This window comes from Papio anubis, chromosome 6, assembly GCF_008728515.1.
Source record: "Papio anubis isolate 15944 chromosome 6, Panubis1.0, whole genome shotgun sequence".
NCBI lineage: Eukaryota > Metazoa > Chordata > Mammalia > Primates > Cercopithecidae > Papio > Papio anubis.
In genome coordinates, this window is record NC_044981.1 from 79,290,879 (window position 1) to 79,308,889 (window position 18,011).

Sequence of the window (18,011 nt, forward strand, 5' to 3'; positions counted from 1 at the left end):
AAGAGAAAGAAATAAAGGATATTCAAATAGGAAAAGAGGAAGTTAAATTATCTCTGTTTCCAGATGACACGATTGTATATTTAGAAAACCCCATCATCTCAGCCCAAAAACTCTGTAAGCTGATAAGCAACTTCAGCAAAGTCTCAGGATACCAAATCAATGTGCAAAAATTACAAGCATTCCTACACACCAATGATAGAGAGCTAAATCATAAGTGAACTCCTCACAAATGCTACAAAGAGAATAAAATATCTAGGAATCCAACTTACAAGAGATGTGAAGGACCTCTTCAAGGAGAACTACAAACCACTACTCAAGGAAATAAGCGAGGACACAAACAAATGGAAGAACATTCCATGCTGATGGATAGGAAGAATCAGTATCATGAAAGTGGCCATACTGCCCAAAGTAATTTATAGATTTAATGCTATCCCCATCAAGCTACCATTGACTGTCTTCACAGAATTAGAAAAAAACTATTTTGAATTTCATATGGAACCAAAAAAGAGCTTTTATAGCCAAGACAGTCCCAAGCAAAAAGAACAAAGCTGGAGGCATCATGCTACCTGACTTCAAACTATACTACAAGGCCACAGTAACCAAAACGGCATGGTACGGGTACCAAAACGGATATATAGACTAGTGGAACAGAATAGAGGTCTCAGAAATAATGCCCCACATTTACAACCATCTGATCTTCAACAAACCTGACAAACAATAGGGAAAGGATTCCCTATTTAATAAATGGTATTGGGAAAAGTGACTAGCCATATGCGCAAAATTGAAACTGGACCCTTCCTTACCCCTTATACAAAAATTAAGATAGATTAAAGATTTAAACGTAAGATCTGAAACCATAAAAACCCTCGAAGAAAACTTAGGCAATACCATTCAGGACATAGGCATGGGCAAAGACTTCATGACTAAAACACCAAAAGCAATTGCAACAAAAGCCAAAATTGACAAATGGGATCTAATTAAGAGCTTCTGCATAGCAAAAGAAATTATCATCAGAGTGAACAGGCAGCCTGCAGAATGGGAGAAAAATTTTGCAATCTATCCATCTGACAAAGGGCTAATATCCAGAGTCTACAAGGAGCTTAAACAGATTTACCAGAAAAAAAAAAAAAAAAAAAAATCCCATCAAAAAGTGTGGGTGAAGGATATGAACAGACACTTTTCACACTTCTGTGGTTAAATTGTCATTGAATTGTAAATATTAAAAAACAAATTTTGTAGTTAAGAGAAATACCCTACTCTCTATATTTAGGTCCCAGTCTTCTACTCCATCCTTTGTGGAACAAGGAGAAGGATAAGAATTATGGATTCTGAGGCTGACATATGATCAAATATTTTCAGCAAGCGTGCTATGCTTGTCCTCAGAGTTTATCTAGATAATATAATTAGCAAATGGAATTCTTCAAAATAAAATTGTATAATGGAAAGTTATTAATCTCTTGGCCTTGGGCAAATTACTTCATCTGGCTGAGCTTCAGTTTTTCCATCTGTAAAACGAACATTAATACCTACACCACAGAATCATTTGGACATGGGAATCAGTGAGTTAGCCTATGTAGGTGCCTAGCCCAGAATTAGTATGTTTGTAGCAGACATTCATTCATTCGTTCGTGAAATATGTGTAACATCTATTATGTGCCTGTACACATGGATCCAGCAGTGATAAGATATTGTGTTCGCTTTTTTTCTCATGCAGCCCAGGGAATGCATCTCTTCATTTTCCCTAATTACTGCCCTCAGAATTGCAAAAATATAGATACTTCATAAATACTTTTTAGAGTATTACTCTTTCTATTTCAGTCTCATTTTCATGTCATTAAGTATGAAATCTGAACAGAAAAAAATGTGTACCCAAATTTTGTCCAAATATGTTATTAAACTTGACTGTTCTAACAATTGGGATTCCATTCACCACCTTCCAAGTCTAGCAAAATCTTATACTTTTTCTCTTATGAAAAATGAGACAAAACATAAGGCAAATATGTGCAGTAGTGGATTTAACTAATTATGTAAACTGAAATCAAACTAAATTCCACTTATCCTTCTCCCAAATATGTGATCAGTGTTCTGAGGCTCAGTTCATTCAGTACACGTTGGCCCACCTGCTCCCATCAGCAGAATGCCCTAGCTCTGTGATGTCTCTGCTTTTGTAGAATGAGTTTTGAGGGGTGGGACAGGTGGGACAGCTTGACAGGTTGACTTCTAGAAAACATTTTGTGGTATATAAATATAACAGGTATTTTCCTTTTTGTTTCAAATGAGTCATTCTTGGAGACCATTAATCTTTAGTAAAGGTAGTGGTACATTTTTTATAACAGTATTTGTTGATTTTTCCCTTCTCTTTATAAAATTAATACATGTTTATATAGAAAAGGTATAAGAAAAAAATCACCCATAATCCTGCCACCCAAAGAACAATTATTAATGTTATGGTCTGTATCTTTCTATTCATACGCATACCTATCTTTTTGTTTTGTATATTTCAAATAATGTAGTCATACTAACTATAATTTTTATAACTACATTTCTACTTATTGTATTGTGTGTTTTTTACATAAAGAATATTTTCAACAGGTGGTTTTCAACCTTAAGCAACTCTGCCACCCCAGAAACATTTATGTCTGGAGACATTTTTTATTTTCACAACTGGGGGAAGAGGTGTTACTGACACCTAGTCAGTAGAGGCCAGGATTGCTACAAAATATCTTACAATTCACAGGTCAGCCCGCCTACAACAAAGAATTATCAAGCCCAAAGTGCCAGTCGTGCCAGTTAGTAAATCCTGCAATATACCATGATTTTGAATAACTGCATTGTATTCAGTCATGGGAGCATACCATAATTTATTTAACCAATTCTCTATTATTTGACATAGTGACTAGAAATTGTTCAATACTTCCTCTAACTATTCAGGATAAAGATGTATCAGAAGAAGTATTGGGTCAAAGTGTTTTAAGGCTCTTGCTACCTATTATACTTTAAGTTCTGGGATACATGTGCAGAACATGCAGGTTTGTTACGTATGTATACATGTGCCATGGTGGTTTGCAGCACCCATCAACCCGTCATCTACATTAAGTATTTCTCCTAATTCTATCCCTAACCCCGCACCCCACAACAGTCCTCAGTGTGGAATGTTCTCCTCCCTGTGTCCATGTGTTCTTATTGTTCAACTCCCACTTATGAGTGAAAACATGGGGTGTTTGGTTTTCTGTTCCTGTCTTAGTTTGCTGAGAATGCGGGTTTCCAGCTTCATCCATGTCCCTGCAAAGGACATGAACTCATCCTTTTTTATGGCTGCATAGTATTCTATGGTGTATATGTGCCACATTTTCTTTATCCAGTCTATCATTGATGGGCATTTGGGTTGGTTCGAAGTCTTTCCTATTGTGAATAGTGCTGCAATAAACATACATGTGCATGTGTCTTTATAGTAGAATGATTTATAATCCTTTGGGTATATACCCAGTAATGGGATTGCTGGGTCAAATGGTGTTTCTGGTTCTAGATCCTTGAGGAATCGCCACACTGTCTTCCACGGTGGTTGAACTAATTTGCACTCCCACCAGCCGTGTAAAAATATTCCTATTTCTCTACATCCTCTCCAGCATCTGTTACATTTTGACTAATAGCCTCTGAAAAATGAAAGCACTTAGCAGAGAATACTATACCCAGCCTACATTGTCATTGATGATGACATTAACACTGATAGTGTCATTAACAGTGATGTTGTTAGTGTCATTATTTTTACACTAGAGTGGATTGGGAAGTTAGTTGGGGCAAAAGAAAGAGGAGGAAAAAAGAGATTCTAAGCAGCACGGAAATGGGTCACAAAGGAAAGGGGACTATTTACCCACTTATATGCACCAACAGAAGATAGAAGACCATTTACATCACTTTAAACATTTGTGTGCTCACTATCTGCAAAATGTGCTTGACCTTACAAAAAGATAAGAAATCAGTAAGACTACCCTAGTGGTGGTGAAGTTCTAAAGTACATCAGTGACTGTAAAGTCTGTGCCTTGAGAGGAACAAAAAACATACCATAGCTATCTAGTGAAAAGAATTTTATTCCATTTTTGTGAGGGTAGGAATATCAGAGCTTCATGGAAGAAGGGGCTTTTGAGCTGGGCTTTGGGAAATGATTAGCATTTCTTTGAGTGGGAAAATAAATTTGGGTAGTGGGATTGCATAAGACATGAGGGCCAGTATATTCTAGTGTTTTAATAACAGAGTAGAGTCGTTTTTTTGAAATAAATACTGTGCATGAAGGAGAATGATGCAGAATAACTAAAAATAAACCCATTAAACCTTATATCAGTTTTGGAAGGAATCTTCATAGTTATCATTTCTGATCCTTTTTGTTTACAGTTGAGGAAACCAGCTAGGCTAAAATCAGGTGATGAAAGACCTTGAATGTAATCCATATGTGAAGTAAATATTATATATCAGATAGACACAGGAAGAAGGCACAGTGACACTGCGGCTCATCTCCCTGTAGTGCTGACAGGCTCTGTGAACTATATGTTTTTGTCTTCTGATGTCAGTATTGGGGCTAGCAATATGGCAGTTCCATTTAAGCTGATGATGCCAGAAGCAGAAGTAAATGGAAGAGGATACCTGAAACTGTTTCTTTTTCCCTAACCTCTTATGTACCCAGATAGGCAGCCCACTAATCTGGAACCTTATAGCACTTTCGGTTTCTTCCAGGAGATGTTCCTCAGATGTTGTGTTGCTTGGAATATGTGCTTTGAAATGTTAATGTATTCCCCAGAATGGACTCTATGATTGAATACATTTGGGAAATAGTCTATGCCTTCTTGAAGATTTACTCTGAACTTAGCATATTGAAGGCTTTCTGAAATTCTAAGGAAATATATTTAACTTTTTTGAACCCAGTATGTCACAGATTTATTTGATAGTTAGCCTGCTTTCATGGAATAACTGCTAACATCTGGAGGCATACTAGTGTTTCCTTTCATTAGATTCATTTTTAAAAATGTTTCCATAATTATAAATGTTTTATCTAATTTTGATTCCTAGTTTTGTGAGATTTTTTTCCTGTGAGCACATAGCAATTTTTACTACAGTTGCAGACATTTTCTTTAGCTAGAAAAAAAAAAAAAATAGGAAAAGCTGAAATACTAATCTGTGGGCAGTGAGGAATCACTGAAGCTTTTAAGCAAAAAGGTTGCAAAGTTGTATCAGGATTTTTAGGGGAACTAATATGGCAATGGTATATCAAATAGATTAAGGGCTAAGGCTGTTAATGTAATATTTTAGAGAAGAGATATAAGAACCTGATCTGGAGTTGTGACATTAAAAATGGGAAGGTAAGGGACTTTGTGTGAGAAATATGAAGGAGGTAAGTTGCCGAAGCTGATTGGCTAGAGGAGGAAGGAATAAGTCATTGGATGACTGCTAATGATTTAGACTAAATGAATACATTTGTATTTCAAGACTTGTCATTTCAAATCACTGTCAGCCTACCTTAAAATAAATTTTTTGACAAGCTTACTTAGACTGACATTTAAGATCGCATAGGCACTCATCAGAAGCAGGTCTGTTCTCTCCCTCTTTCATATTAGTTTGTATTTTATGAGTTAATCTGAATTTATTTTCAGGTAACCTCTTCAAGAGTCCCAACCCCTTTTGGCACTTTTGAAATTATAGAGGAATTTCAGGATGTTTACTGTGTGCCCTCACTTGTCTCTGGCATCTCAAAGCTGTAATTACTTTAGACAGTAAGTTGACCTTCATTCAGAAAAGCCAGGAGAGAGGATTCCACAGGAATTATCTGTATTTTGATATAAAAAAATCTTTCATTAAAGAATTATTGAGTCTTAACTTGGGAATGCTCCTGTTCCAGATTAAGCTCTTTTCTCAGCCTATGAAAAGGAGATAAGCAGGATAACAGCCTCTTTACAATATCCTTAAATTGCAGCCGTTATTTCTGTTCACCTTTTCCATTGATTGCATAAATTATAGTCAAGGGACCATTATATGAATAAATATAAAATACATGAGAAGTTTATACCGTTTATGTAAGAATCTGTTATTTATCACCATTTAGTATATACCTGCAGAAAATATATCACTGATTAGGCTTTTTTATAAAGCATCCCAGTGAAGGAAAATTATGACCAGGTACTTGTGGCAGACTACAGAAACTTCAGTATTAATTTAGCAGTTTTATTCCAGTTATAGGCTCATTTGAAATAGAGCCACAGGAGAGCATCTTTTATCCTTTAATTTAACAGGACAGTTTCCACATTTTATTCAAGTATCTATGTATAATTGGAAATTTAAGACAGTGGTTTTATGGCTGCTTTTGGCCCTTTGATCTGATGAAAGAAAGATTATGTTTTTTTTTCCAGAAAAACACACTTATGAATTCACATATATTTTTATATGTAATTTTATGGATGCCAGCACATGGCTTTGTTCTTTTAAGTACAATTTTTATTTTTAGCCAACATGGCCTCTTTGTAAATACATTTCTTTATTCAAAAGGCATTTTTTTGTGTGTACTTTATTGAGCAAAGCCTGGATACAGTATTGAACAAGACAGACAAGGACCTTGCCCTCATGAAGCAGTAAGCAAATATCACATCCTGAGGTTATTTAAAACTGTCTTAGTTTTAAATGCTTGCAAGGTAAAAATAGCGAGTATCTTTGGGAGGCTATTTTGTGGATTAGCCTTTGGGGAGGCTATAGAGTGGATTAGCGTTGCTGCTGATACTAAATGGGAAGCTTGAAGATAAGAAATAAAACATAGTCCTGTAGGTGTTTTTAATATAAAATCAAAGAATATTAGAAATGTAAGAGATGACTTATTTCCCAACCTCATTCCACAAATGGACAAGACCTAGAGGCTGGAGTCTGTGTGGAGAGCTGAGGCTGGTTCTCTCGCCCTCTGCTGCTGCTCTTAGTTGGTCTGTTATTTGGTCTGTGCTGCTTGTGTTGTGCCAGCTCCTTAGTTCTTGGGAAACTTAATCCAGCTGAGGCACAGCGATGTGAGGGCAGCTGTACCAGCCATACCTTGTTTCTGTTTTCATATTTACTTCCTTTGTCCCCTCATAAGAGAAACCATTCACTTCAGCTTTTTCATGTGGTTTAAATTAATGTATCATGAATTCCTGCTACTCAGTTACTCACTGGAACATGTAGAACTGCTTTCAATTTGATGCTATTGAAATGGTAAGAATTAGTTTTGTTTGCTAAAACAGAGCAGACAGAGCAGGTACAACATAGAATTCTGAATTTACTGTGGCTTTTCACCAGCAATTTGTATAACAGATTACTAAGCCCATGGGAAGAAATGGTCTGTTGTTACATTGTGAGACTTTGTTTTAATCCTGTACCCTTTTGCTTTCATCTTTTTCATTCCGTAGTATGTGGGTACCTCCTGTGTGTTAGGGATACAGTGATAGCCAAAGCAGACATGGTCCCTGTTCTCATGGAGTTTAGAGTCTATTGGAGAAGGTAGACAATAGGTAATCAGCTTAGTGACAACATATTTAAAATCTGAAGTAAATGGCTATGAAGAAAAGGAAAAAGAAAACATTGCTACAACACATGAAACAAAGGACCTCAGCCTTGTGGAGGTGCAATACTTCCCTGTGGATTCCCTGATGCTTGAGCTGAAAACTGAAGAATGGGAGTGGTAATGTCATTACAGAAAGAAGAAAGAGAACAGGCAGTGTTATGGCAGTGAAGGCTAAGAGGTAAACAGAGTTAGAGCAGGACTTGGTGATGAATTGGATATGGAGGGTGAGATAGAGAGAGGTTCCCAGGATAAATCCCAGGTTTCTGGCTTGTAAAACCAAGCAGACTGTGGTGCCAGTTACAGAGATCATGAGGTTGAGGTTGAGGTTGAGGGCCTTTGAGACAGTGACAGTAAGAAGTCAAATAGGCTTCTTAATCAAACTGGTTGTAAGGGTCTGGAAATCATTGGAGAGCTTTGAGCCAGAGATTAAAATACATGTGTCACTGGTAATTGCTATTTACTGTGATTTATACCAGCATATTATTATTGTTTATTTTGGGTTCGGGGGTAAATGTGCGGATTTGTTTCAAGGATATATTGTGTGATGCTGAAATTTGGATTTCTGTTGATCCTGTCACCTAGACAGTGAACATAGTACACACTAGGAGGTTTTTCAGCCCTTGCCCCTTTCCCTACACCTCCCTCCATTTGGAGTCCCCAGTGTCTATTGTTCTCATCTTTATGTTCTTGGATACACAGGGTTTAGCTCCACTTATAAGTGAGAACATGCAATATTTGTTCTTTTTTTTTCAATACCAGTAAATTATTAATAGAAATGTGGAGTTCTCTGAGATCCCTTGAAATCTCTATTTCATTTATATATTTATTTTTAATTAATTTCTTTTTTAAGAGACAGGTTCTTGCTCTGTCGCCCAGGCTGGTGCAATCATAGCTCACTGGATCAAACGATCCTCCTGCCTCAGCTTCTCAAATAGCTAGGACCATAGGCACATACCACCACACCTGGCTAAGTTTAAACAGTTGTTTTTGGTTTTTTGGGGGGTTTTCTGTTTTTTTGTTTGTTTGTTTTTTGTAGAAACTAGGTCTCACTGTGTTGCCCGGGCTGATCTCAAACTCCTGTTCTCAAACAGTCCTCCCGCCGTGGCCTCCCAACATGCTAGGATTACAAGTGTGAGCTACCATGCTTGGTTACTTAGTTCAACTTAAAAAAAAAATGCCAAATTACATTCCTTACTGTATAGGAAAAGCTAATCCTTAGCAAATATAGATTTACCTATATGTTTTTGTTAAATCTTATAATTTTTTTCAGTGTTTTTCTAGCAAGTGTATCAATCTTTATATATTAAATTATTCTTTAGGGGAGAAATATATTATTGAACTTGACACATGTTAATGATATGTTTAAAATAATAAACTTTAAAAAACTGTTTTTCTTTTCCGTAGACTGGATGTTGAATTTGTTCTCTCAGCACCTATTTCTGAATGGAATGGCAAACAGGGACATATTTCACCAGCTCTTCTTTCTGAATTTTTGAAAATAAATTTGGACAAATCCAAAGTTCTCGTCTGCATTTGTGGACCAGTGCCATTTACAGAACAAGGAGTAAGGTGAGTAGCAGTGTAGTAGGAAACAGACTGCCCAATACTGAAATGAAGATCTTTCATGACAAATATCTCTCAGTTCTTCCTATTTATATGAACCTGCACTTTAATAATCTTACAGTTTTAGAAAATAACAGTCTTTAAATCTTCGTATAATTTGAGTTGGAGGCTAGGATTATGCATATTGTTAGATAAAACACAGAAGTAAGTTACAGCTAGCAATCAGTGTTCTCTGCCAATGGCTGCCAACATGGATACACTCACAAGATTGGTGCCACAATCTTATTTGGGACATTAGGCCCAACCTCTTCTTCCATCAAAGCTTTATAATATATAGTAATTAATAAGGAATGTTCATCTCATTGTAGCTTTTGATCTTCATTCTCTGTAACTGAGTGAAAGTTAGTAAATAATATATGTGGTCAAAAGCCAAGCAGCAAGACAAAAAGGGGAGACTAGAACACAAATAAGGCAAGACTTAAATAGTTGAAGCCTGGATCATGAAAAAGCAGTGGTGGTGGCGATCCTGTTTGAAATTCACTTTGATGTGATTTAGCTTTAAAATGGCACTTTAAAATATTTGGTTAAAGGTAGCCCCTGTTGGATTTCTAGATGATTTTAAAATATAGCTGTTTTAAGCGCCCTATTCTTATTTAGCAGGTGACTAAGCCTAACATTTCTAGATGTTGGCGAAAAGAGTCAAACTCTCCAAAATCTCTGAAGAGATTTATTCTGAGCCAAAGATGAGTGACTATGGCCTGTGAGCTCTCAGGAGGTCCTGAGAACATGTGCCCAAGATGATCAGGGCAGATTGGTTTGATACATTTTAGGGAGGCATGAGACATCAATCAAATACATTTAAGAAATACATTGATTGGTCCAGAAAGGCAGAACAACTCAAATCTGGGTTGCCGGGGAGCGCAAGTTTCCAGGCTATAGGTAAATTTAAACATTTTCTGGTTGACAATTGGTTGAGTTTGTCTAAAGACCTGAGATCCATAGAAAGGGAATGTTCAGGTTAAGATAAAAGATTGTGGAGACCAAGGTTCTTTGGAAGTCTTACAGTGGCTGCCCTTAGAGATAATAGATGACAGTGTTGCCTATTCAGACCTTTAAAAGGTACTAGACTCTTAGTTAACCTCTTCAGGATTGGACTGGCCGGGAACAAAAAGATCTAGCTATGTTGATAGGATTCTTTACAGATGCAGATTTTCCCCCACAAAGGACAGATTTGCAGGGCCATTTCAAGATATGGCAAAGAAACTTGTTTTGGGGTAAAATATTTTGATTTTCTTCCTTGTCTCGTAATGTTATGCCAGAGTCAGGTTGGAAAGTAAGTCATGATATATAGGGTTAAATAAAACACATCTGATGAGAATTTATAGTTTGTAGGGCATGACTTCCTAGACCCCTTAGATAGGAATTTGGGCAAGATAAAAAAATCAGAGTTTAGTCCTCATAGATAGTCTTATATCTTGCTTTTTTATTTAAAATTTTAATTATAGAAAAGATTGACCCCCCAATCAATAAATAAAGGCATTAAAAACTTTTTTTCTTCTATGTTGAATTTAAAATGTATTTTATTTTTAATTAAATATATTTCTGTGTTTTAATGCTTTAAGAAAAATGTTCTTTTAGTTAAACTCTCTCAACTTAAAAAGATTTTTCAAGTTTCTATGTAAACTTTTGCTCTTTTAAAGCTCTAGCAAAACTATTAAATTTACAATGAAAACTAACATTATACAGTTTGAATATAAAATTTTTAGGAAAAAAGGCTAAGAGCTGTACTGTCTTCTACTGTATTGCTTCTGCGATTTTAGAAATATCTCAGTGAGTACTTTATAGATTGTAGTATAATAATACTTTTAAATAATTAGAATCATTTTTGCATTTTTAAAATTGACCATAAACTTGGGGAGGCCAAGGCAGGTGGATCACCTGAGGTCAGGAGTTCGAGACCAGCCTGGCCAACATGGTGAAACCCCGTCTCTACTAAAAGTACAAAAATTAGCCGGGCATGGTGGTGGGTGCCTGTAATCCCAGCTACTTGGGAGGCTGAGGCAGGAGGATCGCTCGAACCTAGGAGGCAGAGGTTGCAGTGAGCTGAGATCATGCCATTGCACTCCAGCCTGGGCACCAAGAGCGAAACTCCATCTCAAAAAAAAAAAAAATTGACCAGAACCTATATAGCTTTCTTTTCTCACTTTTACCTCAGAGCCAGTCTTTCAATGCTGTGCTAACTGGCTTACCCAGAGTTGCTCAGGAGTATTTATTAATCATTACATATGGATTCCTGCTATTACTCACTCCTGAACATACTACATAGAGTTGCATTTTGAGATGTAACTTGATTCAAATCAGTACTTAAAATTCATAGTAGCTACCCTTGTGACTTTCAGTTAGGACTCGTTTCTTTGGTTTCCTTATCCTCATCATCTTAATGGATGTGGTATATTTTTCTTGATTGGCAATTATATGGGTTTCTTATTATAGTTTTTGCTGTTCTGAAAAATGAGTCTTTCTTGTAATGTCCACTCCTAGAGTTCTCCAAAGTTAATCTCATGTCTGCTACATAGATTATATTATAAATATAGCCATCCCAGACATATTCTCCATATTTGGTAAACATTTGTCAATTTGTATAGTATGATAACAGAGAAAGACTCAGAATACCTATTTTTTTAAAAATAGAGATAAGCAGCTTATCATTACTTGGCCAATAATGGTTCTTTATCCACTAAATATGCACTTTATTACAGAGATTAGTAAAACAATCTCTCCTTTCAAGGACCGCACTATCTAGTGGTAGAAACAGATGCGCATACTGATAACTAAAGTATGACTCAGAACACCGTAAATATCTTACTAGAGATTAAAAATCAAGATGTAATGGGAATTCTGGGAGAGATGGGTTACTTTTACCTAGCGATGTGTGTGTTGGAGAGACAGGAGCTGCATGGTCAAAAAAGTCATGTGCACTGCATGTGGACTAAAATCTAGCAGTCAAGAGAGATGGAGAAGGGGATAGTACAGGCAGAGAGAACTAGCAGATGCATTAGGGGTGCAGATTTATACAAAAGCCTAGACTGGTTTGGCTCGGGTGAGGCTGCTTGCCTGGCAGAACAGGACAGAATGGTAGCATGGGCCCAGACACTGAGAGGCTTTACTGCTGCACTGTGTTGGCCTCAACTCCTGTGCCCTACTGGCCCTTTGTGTGAGTATGTGTATCCCCTCCGGGAGCTGCCAGCTGGAGTTTAAATCCCAGGTCTACCACTTACAGGCATCTTACAATCATTTGCTGGGTGTCCTAGGGCAGTTCTTAACCTTTCTAAGTTTTAGTGCACTTGTCTGTAAAAATGAATAAATAATAATACATAAGTATGTGAAGTGCCTAGCAAAGTGACTACATATAATAGAGTAATTGGTAAAAAAGTAGTTATTGTACTATTTTCCTAGTTGAATAATATGCAATATTTCTACTTTTCCTGTTCAGTAGGGGGAGAATGAAGATAGAATAGTAGGGGAATCAATTCCTTTCTTTGAAAACTGGTGAATAAAGGGGGAAAAAATCAAACATTTATGCTCCCTTTGCTATATGAGCCATACTACTGAATAACCACATAATAAATCAGCAGACATTTTTCTTTATAGGATTCCTCAGCTGATTAATGAATAAAGAATGATAGAAGTAGAATATCACCAATTGCAGTGCTTAATTAACTAATGGATCTATACATAGATCATAATGGTACCTAGCATCCAAAAAGAGAGGCAACCATTTATTACATGCCTCCAGATAGAGGAACATTACCTATGAAATAGTCTTGTCAAAAAGATTTGAACCTGTGTCTGATCAAGCCTCTAGATCCATTTATTAAGTTATGGAAAATATGAGGACGTAGATACATATTATTAAGCAATACCACAGGGATGTAGAAAAATGAAGGTTTTAGGAGACTCAACAAATAAAAATCTGATTTTTGTCAACAAATAAATTGCAGGATGGAGTGGGGATCTGGGGGATCTTATAGATCAAAAGATGCCTGAAAGACTTATCAGCCAATCATAATGAGTAAATTTTAATTGGGTCTTGATTGAAACTATTTTTTAAAATTATGGCATTTATGATATAGTTGAAAATTTCAGCACTGCTTAGATATTTCATGATATTTAGGAGTTACTAATCACTAATTTTTTAAGAAGTGAGAGTGTTTTTTTATTAAACAAAACTGCATAGTAAATGGGGAGAATGAAAAAGTATCATGATTATGGTGGTAAGCTGCTCTTATTCCTTCATTTTAAAACATTTTCCCTTAGAAACATGTGCTTTTTGTTTGTTTTTCAGGTTGCTGCAGGATCTCAACTTTTCCAAAAATGAGATCCATAGTTTTACAGCATAATGAAGAGCTGTCATTGTCCTTTATTCAACTAGTTTATCTAAATTTGTGATTGCTTAGGGTTTTTTAAGAGAACATTTTTGTACATAATGAAAGGTTAACTAGAATCCAGGCTTCAGTTTCTTAAATGAAATCAAATGTTCCTTCTAACTTCTTGGCTTTCTTTTGTACCATAACTTATTTTACTACTGATATTTGACCTGGACAGTTAATCATGGCAACAAATACATACAGGATTCTTTGTTATGAATCACAAATTTCCTTGCCATTTAAATTATATCACTGTTCTACAATAAGCACTTGTGTTTTATGACATGATAAAGTAAATGATCACTTCGATCATGTTTCTATGCTGTAAAATGTCTTATTAGCAATACAGATTAAATTTTACATTGCACTGTTAACTCAGGAAATGATCATTTATGTCCTTGTTATTAATATTAAAACATAGAATGTTATAACTTATTAACTTATCTAAACATTTTTTTGTGTGTATATGGCACTGATGCAGAATAGAATAAAATTATACTTAAGTTCTTTTTAATCCTTGTGATAGAAATGTGGTTGAATGCAACAATATTGGGCCAGCGTCTTAAGGAGAATTTTAAAAGACAGCAATAAAATATATTAGAGACATGACACACATGCGCCTTTGGACTAGGTGTGTTAACAGAGCTTGAGAGAGGGAACCTTGACAGCTGTTTTTATTCTTAGCCAAAAACAAAGACGTTAGGAAAGGGAGTGAAAGTATAGCATCTAGTTCCACATAGTTCCTAAAATTATTATTTGGTGCTTTGGAATGGATTGAATTTTAATTCTTTTTTAGTCCATCTAAATCAGCTGGAAAAAATGAGGAACATTCTGTCCTGAATGGTTCTTCCCCTGGTTGGCTGCTTTCTCCACAACTGGTGGTTCAGCAGGGAGCCCTCTTAGGTTCTTGTGTGTGGGCAACTTATTTTCTCTCTCTGCTGCTTTGTGCAACTGTCAAATACTTTCACAGATTCAGATCAGCAGAGGGTATCAAGAATAGTCATTGTGAGCTTTTCATGAGGAAACTGTTCAATGCATAGGTAGCTCCTGTATAAGCTAACTAGGATTTTTCAGTCTTAGTACAACTGCAGTGTTTTCACAGAAATAGGAGATTGAAAGAATCTCCAATTTCTCTGTAAATGATTTTATAAATAGCTAAATTTTTACTGAATGAATAATATACCCAAGAGGAACACAATATTAATATTCCCCAAACTACAGACACCAGCTTGTGAAGCTTCCTATGTGCACATAGCTGGTTTGAACACTATCACTTTTCCCTGTGCCTCTGTCTTCTGTAGCCAATTCCACCATCATCATTATTCACAAAGGCAGGAATCTAGCTGTCCTGGACTGGCAGTGTTCACTGGTAGCTAACAAGAACTTTTTCTAGCTTCATGCCTTCCCACTACTTATTTTATTTCCATCTAAGGGTGAGGTGATTTGGCTCTGTGTCCTCACCCAAATCTCATCTCAAATTGTAATTCCCACATGTCGAGGGAGGGTCCTGGTGGGAGGTGATTGGATCATGGGAGTGATTGCCCCCATGCTGTTCTTGTGATGGTGAGTTCTTAAGAGATCTGATGGTTTAAAAGTGTGGCACTTCCTCCCCACCTCCTGCTGTCTTATGAAGAAGGTCCTTGCTGCTTCTTTGCTTTCTACCATAATTGTACGTTTCCTGAGGCCTCTCCCACCGTGTAGAACTGTGAGTCAGTTAAACCTCTTTTCTTCATAAACTACCCAGTCTCAGGTAGTTCTTTATAGCAGTGTGAAAATTCACTAATACAAAAAGAGACCATATACCACTTTTTTAAGTTCATTTGCGATGTATCAAATCTAATTTAGCCAACATCTTTCTCATCTTTTCTAAGCCTCTTCATTTTTCTCTCTCCAGTCCCAAGCAACAGAATCTCCTCTCTATTAATCGCTGTATATAATACTTCCTCATTCCTCCTTTTATGTTTTATATTTTAAAACAAATCCATAAGTATCTCCTGGGTAATCTCCACTGACATGATTTTATCAACTTACATGTTAATTCCCAAATGGGAGTGACTAATTTGAGAATCAGCAGAGCTTCAGTTTTCAATATCCATTTACCTCCTCCTTACCACCCCACCGTCCACCTAGTAAGCCATTCTTGAACTATTAGGAATCAACATAAATGTCCCCCTCTCCAGTCTGACTCTTCCATACCAGCTAACCCTGTCCTATCATCCCTCAGCTGGATTAGTACAGTAGCTTGATAATTCATCTTCATGCCGCAGTCCTGATCTCCTAAAATTCATTCTCCATTCTAGGGTATTCTAGAAGGACTTGGAGGAAAAAATCCCCTAAGTAGAACCTCAGTCTTCCAATTAATGCAACCAAATACTGAGGAGCACAGATAGAAGTATAGTTTATCACTGTTATTCTCAAGCAAATAACTCAAAGACTCCTACATCACATATTTGCAATGAAGAAAAAGAATTATGCTCAAAGTCACATTTGCTTGCAAATTCTGCTTTTTTAAAAAAAAAAAAAAGGTTTACATATTAATTTTCTATTACTGCTAGATCAAATTACTACAAACTTAGTAGCTTAAAACAACACCCATTTAGTATCTCACAGTTCCATGGCACAGAAATCTAGGTACAATATGGTTCAACTGGGTCCCCTGCTTAAAGCCTCACAAGGCTGAAATCAGATTGTCAACTGAGCTGGGCTCTTAGCTAGAGACTGTAAGGGGAAGTCCCTAGATAAGAGTTCTTTCAACTTCATTTAGGTTGGTGGTAGATTTCAGTTCAGTTCCTTGCAGTTGTAGGACTGAGTTCCCCATTTCCTTGCTGGCTGTTAGCTGTGGGCTAGTCTTTGTTTCTAGAATCTGCTCACATTCCTTCTCATACTTTCTGTGTGGCCCTCTTCAGCATTAGTAGATGAATCTCATGCTTTCAATCTCTCTGAATTCCCCTGTGGGCCTCTTCAGCATTGGTAGATGAATCTCATGCTTTCAATCTCTCTGAATTCCCCTTCTGCCATATCTTTCTTGCCCTAGCGAGAGTTCACTGCTTTTAAGATCTCATGTGGTTAGATCGGACCCACCCAGATATCCAGGGTAATCTTCCTATTTTAAAAATCTATAATCTTAATTATAGCTGTAAAGTCCCTTTTCCTATATAATATATTCAAAGGTTGCAGGTATTTGGGTGTTGACATCTTTGATGGGCACATTTTGTCTACCACAAGCTATAGAAAGAACAGAGAAATTTGTCCAAGATAAGATGATCAGGTTTTGTCTAGATAGGGGCCCTTGCTATGGTCTCTCAGTTTTTACCTTAATGTGACAGAACATGAGAGGAGCCTTGATACCCCCAAAGAGTCAACTTCTTTATGCTGGCAAAGGCATGGGTGCAACCTGCTCTGTGATCTACTTCTGAACGATGCAAGCTTGTCCTGAACGAGGTTGGGACTGAGTCTGTTAACAGACCCCCATTTTTGGGCAGAAAAAACATTCTGTATGGTCTACAGTATTTAAAATTGTGGCAAATAAATTATAAAGGAAAAATGAAATTTCAACTAGTTACAGTCTCTTGGTGTCTTTCAACATTGGTTTTATTGTGAAGTCATCTTCACCCAGCATTGCAAATTTAGCAGACCTCAAAACAGAATGCCAGAGTGATCTTAAAATTCAAAAATGAGTTTGCTTTCTTTGTTAAAGTTCTCTTGATGCATAGCCCCCATTCATGGAATGGAGGAGTTATCTTGGGTGCAGCATTATACATAGAGTTAAAATGTGGAAACCCAAACAACCTGATATGGTTTGGCTCTGTGTCCCCACCCAAATCTCATCTTGAATTGTACTCTCATAATTCCCACATGTTGTGGGAGGGACCCAGTGGGAGATAATCTGAATCATGGGGGCAGTTTCCCTCATACTGTTCTCATGGTAGTGAATAACTCTCACGAGACCTGGTGGTTTTATCAGAGGTTTCTGCTTTTGCGTCTTACTCATTTTCTCTTGCGGCCAGCATGTAAGATGTGCCTTTCACCTCCTGCCATGTTTCTGAGGCCTCCCCAGCCATGTGGAACTGTAAGTCCAATTAAACCTCTTTTTCTTCCCAGTCTCAGGTAAGTCTTTATCAGCAGCGTGAAAATGAACTAATACAGTAAATTGGTACCAGTAGAGTAGGGTGTTGCTGAAAAGATACTGGGAAATGTGGAAGCAACTTTGGAACTTGGTAACAGGCAGAGATTGAAACAGTTTGGAGGGCTCAGAAGAAGACAGGAAAATAGGAAAGTTTGCAACTTCCTCAAGACTTGTTGAATGGCTTTGACAAAAATACTGATAATTATATGGACAATGAAATCTAGGCTGAGGTGGTCTCAGGTGGAGATGAGGAACCTATTGAGAACTGGAGCAAAGGTGACTCTTGTTATGTTTTAGCAAAGAGACTGGTGGCATTTTGCCCCTGCCC

At 36.9% G+C, this 18,011-nt stretch overlaps 1 protein-coding gene across 12 annotated transcripts in view; it reads left to right on the forward strand.

Moving 5' to 3' along the window:
* Nucleotides 1-18,011, forward strand: part of LOC101010337 (cytochrome b5 reductase 4) — a 130,037-nt gene that overhangs the window by 90,947 nt on the left and 21,079 nt on the right. For 8 of the 12 annotated variants that reach the window (XM_009205595.3, XM_021937551.2, XM_003897854.5 and 5 more), the window contains 2 exons: nucleotides 8,972-9,136; nucleotides 13,476-14,071. In XM_009205595.3, coding sequence (XP_009203859.2) covers nucleotides 8,972-9,136; nucleotides 13,476-13,530 — 220 coding nt within the window. In that variant the 3' untranslated portion in view covers nucleotides 13,531-14,071. Of the gene's footprint in view, nucleotides 1-8,971; nucleotides 9,137-13,475; nucleotides 14,072-18,011 lie in introns of those variants that run through there. The other 4 variants (XR_001901950.3, XM_017958080.3, XM_017958078.3 and 1 more) reach the window with 1 other exon arrangement.